The sequence below is a fragment of the Amaranthus tricolor genome, chromosome 17 (genome assembly GCF_026212465.1).
Source record: "Amaranthus tricolor cultivar Red isolate AtriRed21 chromosome 17, ASM2621246v1, whole genome shotgun sequence".
Classification (NCBI taxonomy): domain Eukaryota; kingdom Viridiplantae; phylum Streptophyta; class Magnoliopsida; order Caryophyllales; family Amaranthaceae; genus Amaranthus; species Amaranthus tricolor.
The window spans coordinates 5,214,813-5,237,522 of NC_080063.1; the positions used below are offsets into that span (position 1 = coordinate 5,214,813).

Sequence of the window (22,710 nt, forward strand, 5' to 3'; positions counted from 1 at the left end):
GCGCGAGGAAGGAGAAAAATGGCAGGCAAGCAGTAGGGTTTGGAGAGAAGAGATTGTTGAATGAGGGAGGGAATGGAATGGCAAAGTGAATGGGGAGGTGGGGAATGAGGTTTACCTCATTTGGGTAAACCTAAAACTTAAATGGGGGAAAGGAAATCATTGAAAATGGGAACCAAACAACATCAAAGGGAATGGGGTATTTCCATTCCCTTTCCCTTTCCTTAAGACCCCCAACCAAACGCCCCCTAACTTCTTCCATTTGATGAACGGCTTCCGTACATCAAGCCACATAAACATTGAAATTTAGAGCATATCAATCAAGATAGAGCGATAGACCTTCAAAAATTACCGTTATATCAGCGGCTTCCAGCTCAGTATCAACAGAAGCTCCCATGAAACGTTGTAAAGCTGCTTCAAACTCCTTGTTTTTCACGAAACGTTGTAAAGCCCAGTATCAACAGAAGCTCCCCTAAAAAAACAGATACAAACATTCAAAAACGAAAACACTAAATTTCAACTCAATTGAAGATCAAACAAAAATTAAAGCGAAAGTGAAACGGTAATTCATCAGTAATTCATCAGCGATACAGATTACACAACAGAACGCAAAATCCAACATAACACCCAAATTCAGATCACAAACCCAACAAACAAAATGGAAAGCAAACCCTAAAACCTCATCTAAAACTAAAATAAACAAAAATAAATCAACGAAAATCCCTATTTTTTCATGACAAAAACCAAATCTAAAACTAAAACCTGATCTTCGTTTGAAAAGTTAATGAAAATCCCTATTTTCAATCAAAAAAATCCCTAGTTTTTCACGAAAAAAACTAAATCTTAAACTAAAACCTTATCTTCATTTGAAATATGAATTGTTAACAATCCAATTCTTTTAGCTTATCAAAACACTGTCATATAATGCCCGCTTTCTTCAAAAGATCATACGAAACCACATTTGTAACACATGGTGATGTTGCCTTCTGTTCTATTGAACTTTCATCTAACACCTTTATGTTGTTGGCTTTCCTAGCCCGAGAAAGTGCAACGTACAGTTGCCCATGAGAAAAACATGTCGAATGTACACTCCAACTTCAAGTAGAGTTTGACCTTGTGATTTATTAATAGTCATTGCAAAGCACAACTTGATCGGAAATTGCAATCTCTGAAATTGGAATGGATAACCAGATGATTCTGAGGGCCTGAGATTAATGCGCGGCAACATCACACATTCACCCTTTGAAAAACCTGTAGAAATCTAGCATTGTATAACGTTTGGCATGAATTTTTTGCAAATAAGTCTAGTTTCATTACACAAGCCGCTTGATGGATCAAGGTTGCGCAACTAAATAACTGGGCAATTCAACTTCAAAATCAATTCATGTGGACTCATGCCTCCGGGACAAAGTGTATTCAAAAACTCAGTTGGATAAATGTTACAATGATCATCAATAACTAAATCAAAGCTTTTATAAATACAGACATCTCCAAAGAACTTATCAATTAGCTTTGAACTGATCAAATCAAAATCTTTATTCGAGGTGTCAGTATAGCGCGTTCAGCAAAAAATGATGGATGGATAGACTGAGTTGAAATATTAGGATATACTGCCTGCAATAGATCCTCAAGGGTTGCAGGATATTCTCTACAACTCAAATCCAAGCTCTTTAGAATACTAACTAACTCAGTTTCTTGCATTTGAAGTTCACCGTTGCCCAAGGCCAGCAAAAACCTAGAAAATTCTGGATCTTCTCGTGCTTGCATATTTACGATTAGTTCAAATCAGGTGAAATGAGGCCACAAGTGTGAACTAACTAGTGTGAACTAACTAAGCTGTAACCAATTATTTCTTGTTGTGATTTCTTGGGAACAATTGGAACAGTTTAACGAAAGTCACCACCAAAAACAACAACCTTACCACCAAAGGGAACATCAGGTAAACATAGATCACGTAAAAGCAAATCAAGTGACTCGATGTTCTCTCTACGAGCTCTACGAGCCATAGAAGCTTCATCCCATATGATCCGTGAACTTTTCTTAATAAGAGAAGCGACACTTGATTGCTTACCGACATTACATGTAAAGGATTGTCCACAATCAAATGGTAGTTTAAACCTAGAATGCGTAGTACGACCAGTAGGCATGTTGGAAGCTGCAATACCAGAAGTTGTTGTCGGTAACACAATTTGATTGAGTAGGCGTACCTTTGCATACAGTGCACAGTATAAAAAGCTCTTGCCAGTTCCCCCTGGGCCATCAATGAAAAATAGACCCGGTTTTTTCCTTTTCACATGAGAAATAATACACTTATATGCAGTTCGTTGTTCATTGTTGAGCTGTTTCCTTGCAGCATTACATGCCTCTGGAATAGGAGCATCAAGAGCGTCAATAACATCTCTTGTTCTTTGTACCAAAATATCTTCGCTTCTACAAAGGTGTTGTAAACCATAATCTTTAAGACTCTTTCCCATTTCTCCAAAAAAGAGGCAAGTGATTGACAAGTTAGAGCTAAAATTCTGTGAGGCTGACATGGATGCTTAATTGCATAATCCTCTGATAAGTGAACATAATACCTATCCCACATTTGAGTAGGATTACTCGGTTCAAGGAAAACAAGAATTGTGGCAAACAACCTTCGTAAAGCATGAGGCATGTGAATAGTAACTGCGTCATCTAAGCATCGATCAATCCAATCATCAGGCTCAACTACACCACATTTCAAAGCGGCTTCATGGAATGTTGAACATGTGTGGCCGTCAACTGTGAGAAGATCAGCAAAAGAGCATGGACCAGCTACGCGTGCTAACAATAATCTTAAAAAATAACGTTCACCTTCGAACGGTGCAACAAATGCAAGACCACCAATTGATGTACCTCGCTTTCGTTTGTTCCAAAGTTTGCTTTGTGAATGCCAAACATGATGCTAAAAAAACTATGGAAAGCAATATTTAGGTTCAAAAGGATGTGTCAGGTTATAAGAAAAGAATTATGTCAAAACAGTCTTAGCTCTACTTTGATTATGTGCAATGTTTTCCGCAGCGTTAAAGCAAACGCTTTGCATATTAGGCAAATGAACCTGTAAAGGCATAACCGCTAGTTTCATATCATACAGGTCAAAACCAAATATTCTCCACGCAGCTTCGGGCAGCGAAACCCATCTACCGGATTGGTATGCCTGAATCTCATCAACCACTTGTTGCTCACAATTAGACCCAACACCAAATGAAATCTTATCATGGTCTTTGTATACATATTTATCAAGATATTTAACAGCCTTAATTGTTGAGCAAATTTCAACATTTATATGACAATCAAAATAAGCAAGAAGATACAGATTATAAGGAATAACCCAACGATTATTTAGCTCAACTTTATGAACACGGACAGTCTCGCCGGTATTGCATCTTCTGTATATAGGATAACCATCATCTGCATGTGTGGTGAAAGCTGAGAACTCCTTAGGGTAGTGATGCTTGCATTGGGGCTTTCCATTTTCCATTATCATACAAGAGAATTGGGGATCCAATACTCCACATGGGCCATGCATGATACGGTGTAATACAATACTTCGTAAGTACTTATTAGAGACATCTGGTATCTCAGCACTCACAAATTGATCAAATTGCTCCGGGTACCTAATTTTCAAAGAAGGATGTAAAATAATTAGGAAATGAGCATGTGGAAGGCCGCGCTTTTGGAATTCAACAACATGTATCATTGCAGCTGGTTCACCAAAGAGCTTTCATCTTTAAGTTTCTTTTTCAAAACCACTAACTTCACTCTAAATATTCAAAATACCAACTCTGATCTATCCTGAGCAATTTCACCTTCAGCTAACTCTTGTTTGATTTCAATCCAGTTTGGATTACAATTCATAGTAAGGAATACATCAGGTTTGCTGTATCTTTGGACAAGTGCCATAGCATTCAAATATCTCTTCTTCATATCTCTAGGCCCACCAATAAATGAAGGTGGCAGAATGATACGACGCCCAACATTTGCTGCACTACATTCACCAGCATTCATTGTGTCCATAATCCTTTGATAGAGTTCTGCTCGTAATTGTGTTTGGTTGTTATGGCAATAGTCAATTCGGGTATTCTCTATTTTCACATACATATCCACAACGAACTGCTGAAATAGCCTAGTAGTTCTAAGAATGTAATTGTGAGGGCGAATTTGAAGCCTATAAGCATAGTATTCTCGACATGAAACCCTTTCTTTGCGTTTCTTGGAACCATCTTGCACAACTGCACTAATAGCATTCATACATAAGCAAATATAGTATTCCTCAAAGCATACATTTCTAAAACCAATTCATTTACCTATAGCCTTATCCAAAAGCAATTCTTCCGCAGTATTAGCCAATAGTGGACTAATAGGGTTTTTACCAATGCGCCTAGATTTTCGAACACCATTACAACATTTTCTTATCCCCTGATGCCAACCACAATCGCCTGACGGAAACAATAATGGATATTGTAAGGGATCGTAACATCCATAATAATGATAGATACGGTGAGACTTGTTTGATTTTCCCCAAACAACTATATATGGACTTGTTGAATCATCAGATGGAAAATCATCAATCCAAATGGCAGCAACTTCAGAAGACGAGGGAGCATTGTATACCCTTTGATCTAAACTCAAACTCTTATTCAAGAAAATCCTTGTATTCTCGTCAACATCTATATCACGCAAAGATCGGAAGAATTGTGCATATGGGTTACGATCCATGATTTCCATTAACAAACTAATCATATCAGGTCTAATTTCAGGGAATAAGTTGGAACGAAGATCTTTCTCATATTGAGCATCGTAGAAGTATAGCTGTAAGAATTTAGGCACCTTATCATCATCAGCTATCAAATCAGGTACAAAGTGATACAACTAGCCATGAAGCTTAAAGACATAGATACCCTTGTATGTGCGTGCATCAATAGACCCTCCAAGTGAACTAAATGCAAACATATTTTTGTAAAGGCGAGCATACTGCCTAAAATGTATTGCAGTTTCACTTTGAGAACAAAACAAATCTATGAGTTGTGTAGGATAATTATTAGTAGCTATTATAATTTCACCTCCAGAACAATAGAAAAGCGCCGATTCGAAAGCAAACAACTTGGCACCACATGAAGTACAACACGTGGGGTCTTGCAGCTTAAAAGGAGTACTTGGCATGTACATTCCTAAGAAACATGTACAAGTTGTTTTCAAAATTTGTATATTACATCTACAAAAAATTCAATATATATGTAGCGCTAGTTATAAAAGTATTTAATATACCGCGTAGCACAACAAACATGTGCATAATCTAATGTAACACTTTATGAACTGTGGATGTCTAATTTAGTCTTTAAAACAAACTGAAGCAAAAGAGTGTTTCCACAATTCGTGAATACCTCTAAATGTTTGTTTGGATATCATAGCTGCACTCATATGCAGACCTTTGATTGCCTTTTCTTCTGGAATACATAAAAGGAACATTGTTAACAGTATTTCTTAAGAGCGTACTGCATAATTTTGAAACAAACATAATATACTAAAAAGTTACTAAGACCTTTGCGTTGTCGTTTTGCAGAAGTGGAAGTGGAAGAGAAGGATTGTGAAGACGGTGCAGGAACCAGCACAGGTTCAACAGGTCTAGTGCTAGGAGGCGACAACGCACAAGTCTGTGCAGCTGTTTCTACCGCTAATGAAGTGATGTTGCTCCCCAAAACACGTTTGCTTTTGTATTGTTTCATAGAAGAAGTGCGTGAGCTACCATAATTTTGGTTTTAGGGGGGCATGCGTCGACTACTATATTTCCTCGTAACTGTAGGAATATACGGTGGATCTAACATTGTTTTGGTGGTATCTCTGTATCGAGATATGACACAATTGTGAGCTATCTAATCATGCATTTGAAATATTGAATATTTATGCATTGTGAACTATTGAATCATACGCCTATGCTATCATATCAACCATACCTTCAAACTAAGCTAAAGGTTTTTTGTCCTCTAACTAACTTTACTTTAAGTTTTTATGATAACGAATAAAATCATCTATGCAGCTTAATTACTTAACTTAAATATCGAATCATACACGTAAACACTACTACTCTTTTTTTTAGATGCTCAAGTTAATTGACTAATTAATTTTAACAATGAATCATCACATTCAATTCAAAACAATAAAATATTAAAGGGAAAAAGATAGTTGAAACTGAACATCATAACAAAAAATGCAGCCAATCAAGCAGCATCGAAGGGCAGCCAGTATAAGGTGACGATTAAAGCAAGGTACACTTAACCTTACAAACTACATCAATATTAAGTATCAAGGTACAAAGTGCATAAACAGTAGTAATACCAAGGCATAAACTGCACATTTCAATACATTCATCCAGAACAACCAGTAGCACAACACACATTAGCAGCACAACGATCATAGCAACAGTGTATGTATAACTATTGAATCATACGCTTAAACTATTAGATCAGACCAACACGTGACAAAAAGAAAGGTAAAGAATCAAATATTTAAGAGCTACATTTAACCTTACAAAGTAAAAAAGTTGTTCATAAAAGTAGGAACCAAAAAAAGGAGGAGTACATTGTATTGAATGCAAACTACTAAAATTCTTTACAAAAGATGATCACCTCCATACATTCCTTAATAACATAGGCAAACACCAAAACACATCTAATTAATTGTTGCTTCTAAGAAGCAAACATAAGCAAACACCAAAGCATGCTCATTATGTATGTTTAAACACCTCAGGTAGATCCAAAGACAGTTGCACAAATTGACCATTTTGTGGTGACTTTGCGTTTCTTTGGAGGTGTAGGTAATACACTTGGAAAAATGATGTGTGAGGTTGTTGAAGTAAGAGTGACACATTCATTAGTTGTTTGCTCCCCTTGTTGAACCTCAAAATAGTAGATAGGTCTACTAATTATGAATTATGAATCCGAAGTTAATGCGACACAACCAAATCTTCAAAATAAAAAAGAAATCAAAATCAATCTTCATGTCACAAAGCAGTAGCAAAGATAACACTGCCAAAGTCATTTAAAGGTAATAGTTGCGTTTCTTTGGACGTGTAGGTAATACACTTGGAAATATGATGTCTGAGGTTGTTGAAGTAGGAGTGACACATTCGTCAGTTGTTTGCTCCTCTTGTTGAACCTCAAAATGGTAGATAGATTCTAAGAACACAATGTTCGCCTACAATCTACTTAGTTAAATGAATATTCATCTCATTTTGAATCATTCCCTAAAATACCATAAAAAGGATCCTCCTAGGCATGGCCACGGGGCGGGTTACCCGGAACCGAACCGGTCCCGAACCGCTTGGAACCGGATCCGGAACCGGAACCGTTTGCGACAGGTTCCGAACCGCCCCGAACCGCGGAACCGTGAAACCACCGGAAAAATACTTCATGAACCGGACCTAAAAAACCGTGGTTTGGAACCGGAACCGGTCTAGGTGAACCGGCCCAACGGTTCCATGGAACCGGAACCGCGAAAACTAGCCGTTATAGAGCCGTTATGTAGCCGTTGCATTTTCCCCTATAAATACTCATCACTTTTAATCATTTTCATTCACAACTCATCTCTTCTCCTACTCTCTCTACTTAATTCTTTAATTACGCAATTATTCTCTTAATTACATAATTAGTCTTTTAATTATTTCTTAATTTAGTTAATTACATAATTAGTCTATTAATTATTTATTTATTTCTTAATTCTATTATTATTTCAATATTACACATACGTTGTTGTGCGCATATAGTTAACTTATCCTGCCAAGCAGGTATAAAACAATTAAGCGATTTATTAGAACCAATTAGAGATATAGTGAGGTGGCTTAGGATTGGAAAGATAAAGAGACGATATAAACAATTATGTGACCAATATCAACTTAAAAAAGTGTATTGGTCATTAGATACTCCTACACGTTAGGGCTCAACCAACGATTTATTAAGAAAGGCGATTGCTTATCGTCCAGTTATAACACAACTATATAGTGAGTGTACAGATAGTTACATAGCTGATGACACTTGGGAATTAGCTATAGGTGTACATAAAATATTAGAAGTGTATGACCACGCGACTAAGATTTTTTCATATGTTTATGAACCGAACGTTCACTTAGTAATAAGTGAGTGTATTACTATTTTTTATCATCTCCTTAAATATACGCATGATGATACTAACCCATATTTGAAGCCGATTCTTGCAGATTAGATGGAAAAATGGAAGGCATATTTTACCGATTTTCCTTATATTTATGGAATCGCAACCATTTTGGACCCATGTTTTAAAACTAAGGTCCTTACTAAAGTAATAGGATTTTACTACCAATCATTAGATCGCCCGCCTACTGATGTACATAATTATGTAGGAACATGTAAAAAATATTTAGCAGAACTCTATGATTATTAAGCTAGTGTATATAACCCAAAACGCGATACGTCTAGGCGTGCTAGCGTTTCGGCACGTCCCTCTTATTATAATTCGGTAAAGCTAATATAATGAGTCAAGATCATAGTTTTGTAGGATCATCTTCTTCTTCCTCGACCTCATATTTAGAATTAGATAGTTATCTTAAACACCACTTTGAAATAGACCAAGGTAGCTATAATATTTTAGAGTGGTGGAAAGAAAAATCTGTAAAATTTCCCATTTTATCGAGAATTGCAAAGGATATCCTTGCAATTCCCGCGTCAACAATTGCATCGGAGTCTGCTTTTAGTGCAGGTAGAAGAGTTTTGGACGAAAAGAAATCTCGTCTTGCTCCACATAGTATTCAAATATGTGTTTGCAAGAAAGATTGGGATCAAGCGGAGATTCGAACACAAGGACTAAGGAATGATGATGATCAAGACGACGATGATGATCCATGGATGATGATGGATAAATCTGCATCATCGTCAGGAGGAGAGTCAGCGGAAGCATCTAACCAACCAGATGATGATGACGAAGACGAATAGGATCAATCCGACAACGATAAATCAACATTCAACAACTATAAATAAAAGGTATGACAAAGAACTACGTGGGCTTTGATTCCTTCGGGATACGTAGGCAGCTTAGTATTCCTTTGGGTACTAGGTTCAAGTCCATTTTCTCCCTCTTTTTTTATTAATCATCTTTATCGACATTATCATTGATTCGTTTCTTATTAATTTATTTTTTTTCATTCTTTTTAGTAAATATTTCAATAACGATGACAACTTGACATGCAATGAATTTCGCTAATAATCAAGTAATCATCAAAGGTACGTCCGCGATATTATAGTATTTTTTTATTATATAAATATTTAAAGAAAAAATAAAAATGGAACCGATGGTCCGACCCGCCCGTCCCGTGAGTTGGAACCGGCGGAACCGCCTCATGAACCGCCAAGGAACCGTTTGGAACCGCCAGGAACCGGAACCGGAACCGTTCGCGACAGGTTCCAAATGGAACCGGAACCGAGTGGAACCGGAACCGGATGGAACCGGAACGGAACCGGACCAACCCGGACCGTGGCCATGCCTAGATCCTCCATACCCAAGACTCTAACAAGATCTTCTAGAAGATGCTTGAAAGAAATTGCAATCACTTTATTGTGATTATCCATAACTTGTCACCAAAAAATAGGCAGGTACTTAAATGTCTAAGTCGCAATGACTTAATTTTCTAAGGCCATTGATTCATAACAATGAATTAAACTCATCTCAACCCCACCATATCCTACTAATTATGAATTATGAATCCAAAGTTAATGCGACACAACCAAATCTTCAAAATAAAAAAGAAATCAAAATCAATCTTCATGTCACAAAGCAGTAGCAAAGATAACACTGCCAAAGTCATTTAAAGGTAATAGTTGCGTTTCTTTGGACGTGTAGGTAATACACTTGGAAATATGATGTGTGAGGTTGTTGAAGTAGGAGTGACAAATTCGTCAGTTGTTTGCTCCTCTTGTTGAACCTCAAAATGGTAGATAGATTCTAAGAACACAATGTTCGCCTACAATCTACTTAGTTAAATGAATATTCATCTCATTTTGAATCATTCCCTAAAATACCATAAAAAGGATCCTCCATACCCAAGACTCTAACAAGATCTTCTAGAAGATGCTTGAAAGAAATTGCAATCACTTTATTGTGATTATACATAACCTGTCACCAAAAAATAGGCAGGTACTTAAATGTCTAAGTCGCAATGACTTAATTTTCTAAGGCCATTGATTCATAACAATGAATTAAACTCATCTCAACCCCACCATATCCTACTAATTATGAATTATGAATCCGAAGTTAATGCCACACAACCAAATCTTCAAAATAAAAAAGAAATCAAAATCAATCTTCATGTCACAAAGCAGTAGCAAAGATAACACTGCCAAAGTCATTTAAAGGTAATAGAATCTTCAAAAGAGGTATCATTCTTCTAGGGCCTTACACAATCTCTCAATATCAGTTTCAGCAGCATTTGAAACTTGAAAAGATAGCTATGATTTGTGAGCACCAAGAAAACTCAGTTTACTACCCAAATAGCTGGTAGAGCTTACATTAATGAAATCTCAGTTTACTACCCAAATAGCTGGTAGAGCTGACATGCTTCCAATTAAAGAAATGATGATTCTCAAAGAATGCAAACATAAGTACCCAATTAAACCCTAGATAAAAACCAAATTCAAAAGTAAATGTCTAAAATACTCAATATGAAAATTAAAAGAAATGCCCTGAGTCCCAAAGAATGCAAACATAACTACCAAATTAAACCAAATTGTAATGTTCGCCAATCATCAACCGGCTGAAAACAAAAAAAATGAAATAATGAAATAATGGATAGGAGAAGCAAAAACGCGAATGAATTTTAATGATAGAAGAAAGCAAAAACAGAATGAATTTTAATGGTAGAAGAATTACCTTGCACACGCACACGCAAAGAGCCCTGGTTCTCACGTTAATGGTGGAAGCTTTAAGCGCAATAAGGAACCGGTAGAAGAGGTTGGAGATGGCAAGAAAAGCAAGCATAATAACAGTAAAAAGTTTAAGGGGAAAGAAATCAAGAGAAGCATGGTTGATTTAAGCTGAGTAGTTGAGGATGGAATGCAGCAGTAGGAGCAGCAAGTAAGCTGGAGAATTTGAGTTGAGTAGTTGAAGTTGGAATGGAGCAGTAGGTAAGCTGAAGAAATTGGCGTGAATGCATCTGCGGGAATTCGGGAGCCACGTGTTGAGCAGGGGAAAAGCACTGTTCATTAGATGAGTTTGTGAACAGTAAAAATTGATGCTGGCTTTTTATTGTTAATAGATTAAACATTGTGATACAAATATAATTTATAACCAACAAAGAAATAAGAACTATGGAAACACAACCTTAGTATTACAAGCTCACCTAAACCACATAATGCAAATAAGAAAACCTACATATGAAACGAATATTGGAAGCTTATACTTCTATGCAACACAATGTGACATTAGCACTAACAAGTTTTAATCCACAGTCGAAGCAATGCTTGGATAATACGAAATGAGAATAAATACAACGAGAAATCAGGTTCAATCAACCAATGGATTTAAAAGACAACGCAATGCTACATCACTCTTTACTCCATAATTATATTATATTACATCACTCCCTCCACCCCATTGTGCCCGAAAAAATCTCTATATGTCCTACAGATTTGGTTTTACACAAATCAAGCCAAAAAAATACATACAAAGAGAAAAGTAAACTAGTCGGCGCGTAGTGTAGTGTTACTCTCATCAGCTTGCTCAAACTACAACCAAACTCGAGCCTTGTGACACTATGCGAAAGCATTGCAGAACAACATCAAATCACCATTGTAAGCAACTTTGAATAATTACGTGGCTCCTTTTATATCTGAACATTGATCAAGAGGAAAGTTGTATCCTGCCAGACGGCTTCTTTCTTCGCCAACCCTAAGCATAACAAAGTACAAGGTTCAGCTAAAGCCTCTCAATAAATTGAAGGGGATGCAACCCCTCCCACCCGCACCCCCACCAATATATTTCTTATTTTCCATTTGGGCGAGTAAATGAGGAAATATTCAAAAACTTACAAAAGCCGAATAGTAGATGAAGGTCAAAATGGCTAATGCAATAAAGCCAATTTGGAACACATTATACCTGCAAGTACTTACAACAGAAAGGTAAGCAATTGTAAATGATGAACAACATTGTATAATAAGGGTTCAAGTGACTGACTTGTACAAATATTTGATGCCACGAAGAGATTGCAAAGTGTGGCCAAATATTTCACCAGCAGCTGTAGCTTGGGCATAATATGCAAATGCAGTGGAACAGAATTGGATCACACTGAAACCAGAAAAAAGGATCAGAACACAAGTTCAATCAATTTTAATTGATGGGCAATGACAAGAATCACCGGAATAGGAGAAACTCATTAATAATATGCAACTAAAAATGAGATGTAAAAGACACCATAAGGAAAGGGAAACCAAAATTTTTTAATTAAGGAAGAGTGGCTATTCCATATTGAAGTAAACTAAATCCTAGCAATTAGCAGGCAATGCCCTAAACACATAATGAATACAATCATCAAGCTAAAGATCTAGTTTGTAAGGGTGCAAGTTGATCGCAGTAGCCAAGCAGCAAGCACAAATTTTAAGAAGACAGCCATCAAATGTGGCTAATACACGTATAGAAGACAGATGTTGCGTATTAAAATTGGTTTCAAGATTCCCTAGTTGGACCAAGTTAAAATTGTTGGTGAGTATACTTCCCACAAGATGTGGTTGGACATGTGGATACTCAAGCAAGGCATCTTGGTGATAGTCGTTTCCTTAGGAGAGTTTTAGGAACTAGATAGCATTTCCAAGTACATTGAGAACTATGCTTACACTTGCAAGCAAGTTCATGTGACCAAGTGGGAGTAGCTTATTAGATGAAAACAAAGTAGCTCATAAGAAGTCATATATAATGGATGGAAAAACCATAAAGATGTGAGGTGTTTGGATAAATATGGGTGAGGGGCTGAGGGCCCATGTCAAGGGTCATGATCCAAGTATGATTAGATGAGCTATAGGAATCCATGACATCACCATATCATACACATGATTGAAAGTCCTAGTGCATTGTGAGGGTTTTTCTCTAGGTTCTCAGGTTTCCATGTCAAATCCTGTTGTGCAATACTATTGTGATTTTTTATGTTTACTAGAAGATACATAACAACGATTGACACGATCCTAAAATAAGGATACAAGATACATGTTTGGCATGGAAACACTAAAACAGATTCTCAAACATCCAATGTTCAATAATCTAATTCTAATCCATTAGTTCCTTCAAAAAGTATGACAATAAATTAGTAATTTAGTAATACAGTAAAATAGGGCTAAGGATCAAACCTGATGGAGCAAAGAAGGATCAGGCCAACGTTGAACAAGAAGGAGTTCATTAGAGTTGCTCCCCACCTATAACAAAGTAAATTCTTATCAATACAATGAAAAACAATTATTGATAAATAGCATCACTACTTTAAAGTTCATTACTTCATTGGATGGATGGTGATGAAAACTAATCTTAGACCGAGCATAGTTGCTCCAGCAACAACTGCTACAAGAAGATAGAAGCAAAAGAATGCAAATGCAGCAGTGCCAAGCAGCCCTGAAAAGAAAACAAAAAATAGATTACAATTATTTAAAACTGAAAGCAACAGTGATGACGTTTCATGAAAACTCACCCCATACATCATCCAACTTGATGAAGACAAAGTTTAAGAAAGGTGAAAGCGGAGGCTTTACAATCAGATAAATCACAATATGTGCAATCCAAGCCACTGAAACAATCAGCCTGACAAAAAAGCAAACAACTAAAATTAATGAAATTTGACTGTGCCAAGAACATGATAGACACAGCCTAACGTAAATGGATCATCCAATTGATAGATAAAAAATTTCTACAAGAAAACATGCAACTGAAATAAGCAACCACTTAATGCACTAGTAGCTCCCTCTTTCAGAAAAGCAAAGTAAAAATAAGATGGTACACATCAATCAAATATCTCTAATTCAATTCTACCAATCCTGAAATGCAAGGAAACATGACAAACCGAAATTAAAGATCAACAAAGTTATTCTACCAGATTTACAGTTCAACACTAATATATCAAGCATGCTTTTCTCATTTCTGCATGATTTTAAAGTGCGTGTACATTAGAAATTTTACTTAGCCCCTGGGAAAATAAATACACACATTGGTGCCTTGTAAACTAAAATAAATTTCAATCACCTAAATTATTGAGTGTTCCATTATAATAAAATTAACTATGAGTAGAAATTATCCTCGGCAGCCAGCACAGAGCAGAGACCTTTTTCTCTTCATCAATATTGATCAACATCTGCTACACAACACTGGAAATCATCCGAAGACATAGCACTGAGAATGTACTCCTCGGTCACTCTCAATTCACTACATTGTGAAAATCAATGTGAGAGATTTTTGCTACAAATGTAGCAAAACAAAGAGAAAAGAGGAGTATCAAATTGTCTTTTTCGGGTGCCACAATATCCAAGAAAAGATTGATCATCATTGTTAATGAACTGTAGCTCAAAAAGCCAATCGGTTATTCACCTCATAGCTTAAGTGTACACCATGATTTCATCACAGAAAGCATCGTTTCAGATAAAAAAAATAAGCTAAATTTCATTATTTCACCCGTAAATGGGTTAACCATTCTAGGAATTCCTATCATTTAAATGAACAAGGAGGCAACCAAGGAATAAAAATAATCGGTAGGTAACATCAGTCAGCTAGATTAATAGACCAATCTGATCTCATTACAAAATATGTGAGAAGTTGAAAACATTTACCGGTGAGATCCAAGTGATTATTTACAGATACATTGCACATTATTCTTTAGGGGAATTTTAGTACTGAATTGCATGCAAACCACAGGTGATAACGCCCATGAAAAATAAATGATAAATTTAATAAACAAAATAATAAAGAAAATTTATCCTAATAACTCAGCAGATGTTTTCCGACCACACTATTACCAGCAGTAATATTGATATGGACAAAGCAATCTGGTTCTGCATCAAAACCAGAGTGAGAACAAACAGCACATGCTGTAGCTTAGAATTTAATTAACTTGAACCAGATATAAGCCTTCTTCCCCCTCTTTAAAAAAGGCAACACTTAGGTAAGAAAGCCCCGAAAGTGAGAGGGAGAGGTAAATATGATCTACATGCAAGAGATACAGCATACACCAATGCAAGAATTAATTTAATTAAGATAAGTTCAATAAGATCAATACCCACCCTAAGATTCCCAATATAACTTTAGCCAAGTATCCCAGTACAGTCATAGCCCAAGCAGTTTCAGCCTGAACAAATCAGAAGAGAAATATTAGCAAGACAGAAAAAGAATATTGTGTAGAATACGATCAACAATATAGGTTTCAATAATTAAAGTTAAAGTCATAAGCAACACCTTCTCTCCTTGAGGATACATCTCTTCCAAAGCCTTTACATCCTCTTCCAGCAAAAGCAACTCCTACATTCCACACAAATTACCATAATTTCCGCAAAAAAATTAAACAAGCACCAGACTTTAATCACATTAGAACTATATATTGCATCATAAATCTCAGCAGCACATTTCCAAGTGCTAGGCTTCTAGCACCACAGAAAAACACAGGAAAAGTAGGAAAAATTGCTATTTCTATTTACTTCTAGTTTAGTTCACACATGTTCAATTCAAAAGTGACAAACTGTCTCACGTTCTCAATACAAGTTGAAAAGAATACCCCAATCTAATAGATTTTCAGTATAATAGTAACTCCAGAACTATAAGAAAGCAAAGGTTACTACCACCTGCATATCCATATACTGATACCCCTCAACTGTTTTGTTTTCAGGTTCTAACACACAGCTTAAAATTTCTTTCTAGGAATTCTCTTTTCAGCTGAAATTCACTTGTACCGTTCATTAAAAAATGTTTGTCAACTCATTTTTCCAGTTAATGGCCCAACTTTTCATTTCTGACTATCTCTATCCTCTTTATAAGTATACAGCAGGGTTACTGTCAAAGATATATGGAAACAGAGGGTGCACCAACTTGTATAAATTACAAGCCTCTGTAAGGCATGAAGAATTACAAAAATAATTCTTATAATCAATCAAGCTTTAAATAAAGTAAGGCTTCACACTCTCCTCAAACATTTACCAAAGACTCATCCAGTGTCAGTGCTATCTACAATGAATATGGCATGGTATGCACTTTTGATATTTGACGCAATCAAAAGATATATGGAAACAGAGGGAAGCACCAAGTTGTATAAATTACATGCCTATGTAAGGCATGAAGAGCTACAAAATAATTATTAAATTCAATAATTAAGCATCACATAAAATAAGGCTTTACAGTTTACACTCCCCTCAAGCATTTACTTAGACGTATCCAGTATCCACCTGGAACATTAGATGCAATTACCAAAGAGGTTACTAAGTAAACAAAAGAATTAAAGATCACATGCTGACCTTCTCCACCGCTTTCACATTTTTACGCCATTTTCGCCCCTTGCTGCCACTTCTTTCTTCTTGATGAAGGGCATCAGCAGTTTTCTTCAGTTCTCTAGCCTTTTTACCAAGCTCAGTAGCTTCCTAATAGGCAGCATCAGACATGAGAAGTACACAAATAAGCACTTGAAGATATTGAAAACAAAATGTAACAAATGAGAAATCATTCTCAATTTGTTTTAAATTTTCCAACCAAGGAAAATACCTTAATATATTGTGAGCGAGTTATAACAGCCTTTGGACGCCTGATGAAAGCAAATATAAGCCCCAAAGGTAGACAAGCAATACCAACACCACCAAATATCTACTGAAGGAAACAAGATTCAGTCAGACATTCTCCCACACAATTAGACAGACTTCGAATTCACTAAACATCAAACAATATGATGCCTTATGACAATAGTTTTTTCAAATCTCAATGCCATAAGACAAAATTTATTAATGGAGCCAAAGATTCAAAGTTCTTTGATTTCAGATTATAATGAATTCTAGTAAAATGCTTTGTTCAATCATGTGCACTTCTCATCAATCTTAAGTTGCAAATAATATTTTGTCATCTAGGGTCAATCAAAAATAACTCAGTTTATTCAAGAATAAAATTTAGGTGGGAGTCACTTGATGACATTACGAAGGGAATATTGTCAAAAATAATTTTTAATATTTCAAATAAATTGCAAAAAAAATGAAATCAACTAACCGATGACTATCAATCTTTGTCCAATGTTCTTAGTGGGTGACAAAAGACGCTATGACATTCATAAACGAAATAATTACCATGAAAAGAAAAGATCCTGCAACAGTAGCGAGAGCAACGACATATTCCGGAAAGGTTGTTCGCATAGTCCATGTAGTCTTTGATGCCATGCCGGCTGAATAAGCAGAACACTAAAACAAAGGTAACAAGTAAAAATAGAGAAAGAAAGGGATAAAAGAGAAACAAGTGAATTTGGATACTAACTAGAATTTATTTATGTTATATACATAAAAGACAAAGGGATATTCAATAAATTTTATGCTGCAAACCTGTCGTGAACTCCCAATACATGGATTACCACTAGACAAGCTCAATGAACTGGGAAATGAAGTGACACCAGAAGAAAGATGTCGAACAGTAAAGTCCACCTTACCAACCAACCCTGAAAAAGGTTGGACAAGTTATGAACAGTCTATAAGTAAACCACAAAAGCTTGTGACCTTTCCATAAAAGAAGATGGCAATCACAATTAATTTATTATACCAGTTTATGGTTCTACTCTGATTTAGAATTTTGTTTCAAAACAATTAGGCAAGGAAAATTTAAGCTATCCACGACAATTAGTATCCTCTAAGAGCAAAACAGTCCAAATCAATTTTCAAAACAGAAAAGTAGAATCCTTAATCCACGATAACAAATTTCCTTCTATTCGTCCGAACAAGATAAAGAATCCATTTATTGAAGGCTTGAACAATCATTATCATATCCACTACACTTACAAAGATCTCTTTTTGGCCTTGCATGCTAACAGTTTAAGAATGTGCTAAGATCCACAATCCACCCACCTCCATGCATTAACATTAATATGTACTATCTCTAGTTTTTTTATTGCAACATTTTGAAACTATGCACTATTTGAAAAGTATTTTTTACCAATTACTTTGCTATAGATTTATATACATATATACAAATGTTATTAGTAAGAGGTGTTGGATACTTGCATTTGCCCGAAAAGATATCACATTTTAATGATGGAAACTTAAAAGAAATTAGAGGTCAAGGTTGCAACTTGCAAATAAAAACAAAGGGAGTATACATCACAAATCGTTGAATTAGAAAGGGTTAACCATATATCTTCACCATTAATCAGTATGTAAAAGGATTCAAGTATGAATATAGAATGCATGGCCATTTCTCGCATCTCACTTCAACTATAAAATCTAGACAAATCACTTCAAGATAAAGGCATTTGACATAGAAGAGGAACAAAAGAGTTGAAGAGTGTTCAAACAATTCAACTAAGTTTTCTCTCTTTCAGTTATTTTGGTTTTCATGTCTTTAGTTTTTAGCCCTAATTTTAATCAAAGCACGCTTTATATATTTCATCCTTCTCATTGACAGATTTAATTATTGCCATCCATATTCTTATTAGTAGTTTAATTTAGTTTTAATTATTCATTTTCATCCTCTCGTTCATAATCATAAAAATGTTTATGTTTAAGTTTTTTAACAACAACAACAACAGCAACACCAGCAGCACCAGCATATTATTATTATTATTATTATTATTATTATTATTATCATCTTTATTATTATAATAATAATAATAATAATAATAATAATAATAATAATAATAATAATAATAATAATAATAATAATAATAATAATAATATGTGCATCAGCATACCAAGATGTAGCATCTTTGGTCCCTTCAAAATTATGTGCGAATGTCTAAAGCATCTTATTCCTAGAGCCTGTTTGTCGTTTAGCATTGTTTAGAAAATAACTTTGACAACCATCCTTGCAACAAGAAAGACTCAAGCAAGTGCCCCAACCAAAATAATTTGTCTCTAACTCTGTATTACACCATATAAAGATCATTGGGGAGGTAAAGCAACAGTGTACACCAAATCCATTGAGTTATTTATTCAAATCAAACAACACATTATCATTAAAAAAAATAAGCTCAAGCCTATCAATATTTGAGGGGAATGGGATGTCCTATGTGAAAAATTCAAAAATACATACATTCCATCTATATAACACAATATGTTTCAATTCAAGCTATCATCAAAAAAATTGTTTCTAAAGAGTAACTCTGCTATTTCATACCCCCTCCATTCCAAATTAATTTACCTACTTTGAGTTTTATAAATATAAATTTCCTATCAAATACTCCTTCCATTGATAAAATATGGACCACGTTGAGGCTACAAATTAACTCAATCTAATAAATAAGGATAGATTTTTTCAACTCAACTTATCAGGCCAAAGTGATCTGAATTTCATTCACTGACCAGGAAATGTAAGGGCAGCAGCATAAAGAGATGGATCAAAACAAAAAATAACAAGGCTATCAAAAATTAGAATTAAATTCTTGTACTAACTACTAACTGGCTTTATTTATTGTAATCCCCCATCCTTCTTGGACCATTTCTCAAAACCTTCGGTATATTTTGTAAGTGAATTATGTGGCCTTTCCCCAACTTTACTTTTTCTTCAGATTCATAGTGGTTGATTTTTTCTAAAAACTTGATGATTGTTCAATGATTTGAAAGTGTGTGGGGTATAGCAATAGAGTGGTGAGAGGTAACTAAACATCTTTAACTTTACTAAATTATTAATAATTAAAGGGACAAAAACATGACTCCAAAAAAGTAGAGAGGTGGACAATATTTAATGACTCTCGAAAAGTCTAGGACTTCCACTGGAATTGATACAACTTCCTACAAATTATCTAATATTTCCAAGGATTTCTACTATTCTAATGCATCACATATTCACACCTTCAATGATGAGCGGGCATATCTTGAGGAATAGGATTTGAAATAAAGATAAAAGAAAGGGATTAGGAGTTGCAAATATTGAGAAACATATGAAAGAGAATCGTTTAAGATAGTTTTGACATGTGCAAAGACGGGGTATTAGCACACTGGTAAAAAAGATAGAAGGTGGAGCTCACAGGACTTAAAAAGAGGGCGAGGTAGACCAAATATGACTTGGAGGGCATGAGTGAAAAAGGATATGAAGGATTAAAACTTACAGGTTCAAAGGGTATAAAATCAAAATGGATGGAGAAAAAGAATCCACACGTACAACTATTAGAACTAATATATTGATTCATGTAGCCAACTTCAATCTTTTTGGATTAAGGCTAAGGCATTGTTGTTGTTAATGTATATATTCACACCCAAATCTGACACTAAGCATAATGATAGGTAACACTAAACAATTATAGAAACATAAGTAATAAGATCCCAAAAAAAGGTAATAAATTCCTCCATCAAACCCTAACTCCAATTTTTACCAACTTTCAACTACAAATCAATTCCTAGTACCTTCAAAACTCATTCAACGAAAATGGTGAGCCTCTCCATCAAGACCTAGCACTTAATACCAAACTTTCACCCTATTTCAACAACAAATCAATTCCAGATAGCTTCCTAACTCATTCAAAGTGCAATATATTGGCTTAGATTGCAAATGAAAATGTGTATTTGCAAACAGACAATTCAATTCTGAAGTACACAAAAGACATCAATTCCAAGTAAAAGATGGGAAAAAACTCACCATATAGAATACCCAACACAAGAGCACAAACAACAGCAGTTGCACCCACCCACAATATGGCACTTTTAACCCGTTTTCCGACACTCCTACACCAAAAACAGCAAATCACTTTCAACATCAGCAACCGAAACAATTTGAAGAAAACCGAAAACATATAAATATTGCACAAAAAATGTACCATACTTGTCCTGATCGCCTTCATAGTAAAACATAGCAAAAGGGATAACAAAAAAGACAAGAACAGCGTCGATGATGTAAATAGCAAGCCAAAGTTGCTTCATTGGCAACGTCAACTGACAAGCGCCGTTATAAAGAGCGTGACGGCAAGCGTGCCGATTAGCGACATCAGCTGGAAGCATCAAAATGGAGATAACGGCAACGGAAAGTCCCAAAACGACAACGAATTTAGGGAAGTAAGCTTGGTTGACATCATCGGGATGCTGATAGTTGATAAGAAGGTAGACATTGAAAACGAAGACCAAAACACAAACAATAATGGCAACGATCAGCAATGCTAGGTTAAAATCCCCCATTACTGATTTGGGGAAGAAATTTTGGGGATGAAAATTATTGATTTGATTGAATTTGTCGAAGTTAGTAGATCTGAATTTGGGTGTGAATGTGAATGGAGAGAGATATGGTATGATCTTACGGTTTTGCCCTTGTAAAATTGAATTTTTTTGGAGGAATACTAAAGAATGTAGGGGTCTTATCGGAAGTGAAGTGTACTAACTGAGTTAGGTTCTTTTATTTTTTAAAATTAAAAAAGGTATATTTGGAACAGCCTGTCTCAAACCCAAAGCACTTTCATAGTTTCATACAAATCTTTATTTTTTGTTTTTTTACGTAATTTGTTTTTTCTTTCTAATAATATGAATAATAAGGTGGTTTTGAGTTGTTAGGAGAGAACCAAGTTTAATCTGTTGGTTTGAAGAGTTGAAAGTTATAACTTATTTTATTAGTTTTTTAAGTTTGTTGAATAGGTTGATAAAATTAGGCTTAATTCTTGATTGTTCTTTATTATGAAAAAAATAGGTTAATCAGTTAAAAATTAATGGAAAAATTGTTGATAAGAGTTTTTATTTTAGTTTAAAATCATAAATTAATGATTAATTTTTTAGTTGTTTTGACTTTTTGATGGATTATATCCCTTCAAGCTAAGCTTCAATCACAGAAAAAAATATAGATAATTTTAGTAGCCGGTAAGAAAAAAGCTAAAAGAATAATCAACCAAACCACAATAGTAAGAAACAAGGATAAGATTTGACAGCTCGAAACATCCAAAATTCTGTATTAGTCTTTATAAAAACGAATTAAAGAAGATTCAATCACAAGACTAAATGTAAAAAGTAAGGATAAAATTTTATGGCTTGAAAGACCTAAAATGTGACCTTGACTCAAAACACAAAATGTATCTCCTAAAAAGCTTGTTTATTATAAACCAACCATATTAGGACAAGGCTCACAAACCGAATACATTGAGATGTCCAAGCAGAATTTATATACAATGTGATCCAAGTGTTTCTACCACTCTTATTTGCATGGAGACTTTAAACTCAAACTTAATTTGAAATGTTATTCAAACGTACTAATAGATTTTGAAAACAACCGCTACGTAAAAAGCAACATTGCCAAAAACAATTATCTTTATATTAAGAAAACGTTTCTCACATTGAATTACTAAAATCTATTTAACTATGTTGAACAAATTCTTGGTTTAAAACTTTGGTGCAAAATTGTCACATTTGCATACTTTTCATAATGGAGCATTTGGCTATTGTAATTTAGCTGTTTATTTGATTAACTAGATAACATTAAAATTTTAAGAAATTATCATTATTAAAATAGCATATTCACGATCCGCTAAAAATAAACTTACCTATTATTTATTTTTAA

General features: G+C 35.0%; 3 protein-coding genes across 3 annotated transcripts; all 3 read right to left on the reverse strand.

Annotated features, from left to right (window-relative positions):
* Nucleotides 1–413: 413 nt before the first annotated feature.
* On the reverse strand, nucleotides 414–1,764 carry LOC130804551 (uncharacterized). Its single transcript, XM_057669019.1, has 5 exons — nucleotides 1,586–1,764; nucleotides 1,355–1,514; nucleotides 1,054–1,258; nucleotides 589–687; nucleotides 414–469 (listed from the first exon to the last, which is right to left on the reverse strand). Exons 1-5 carry the CDS (start codon nucleotides 1,762–1,764, stop codon nucleotides 414–416), a joined length of 699 nt encoding a protein of 232 aa, XP_057525002.1.
* Nucleotides 1,765–1,883: 119 nt separating this feature from the next.
* LOC130804552 (uncharacterized) lies at nucleotides 1,884–5,744 on the reverse strand. Its single transcript, XM_057669020.1, has 8 exons — nucleotides 5,561–5,744; nucleotides 5,403–5,465; nucleotides 4,920–5,189; nucleotides 4,326–4,862; nucleotides 3,803–4,250; nucleotides 3,077–3,635; nucleotides 2,574–2,923; nucleotides 1,884–2,427 (listed from the first exon to the last, which is right to left on the reverse strand). The coding sequence occupies exons 1-8, from the start codon at nucleotides 5,742–5,744 to the stop codon at nucleotides 1,884–1,886; spliced, it is 2,955 nt and encodes a 984-aa protein (XP_057525003.1).
* Nucleotides 5,745–11,506: 5,762 nt separating this feature from the next.
* LOC130804734 (LIMR family protein At5g01460) lies at nucleotides 11,507–21,543 on the reverse strand. Its single transcript, XM_057669288.1, has 14 exons — nucleotides 20,998–21,543; nucleotides 20,815–20,900; nucleotides 17,574–17,686; nucleotides 17,325–17,435; nucleotides 16,756–16,854; nucleotides 16,512–16,634; nucleotides 15,463–15,525; nucleotides 15,291–15,355; nucleotides 13,712–13,821; nucleotides 13,521–13,635; nucleotides 13,377–13,442; nucleotides 12,214–12,324; nucleotides 12,069–12,135; nucleotides 11,507–11,928 (listed from the first exon to the last, which is right to left on the reverse strand). The coding sequence occupies exons 1-14, from the start codon at nucleotides 21,345–21,347 to the stop codon at nucleotides 11,881–11,883; spliced, it is 1,527 nt and encodes a 508-aa protein (XP_057525271.1). The 5' UTR covers nucleotides 21,348–21,543; the 3' UTR covers nucleotides 11,507–11,880.
* Between the last annotated feature and the right edge of the window lie 1,167 nt (nucleotides 21,544–22,710).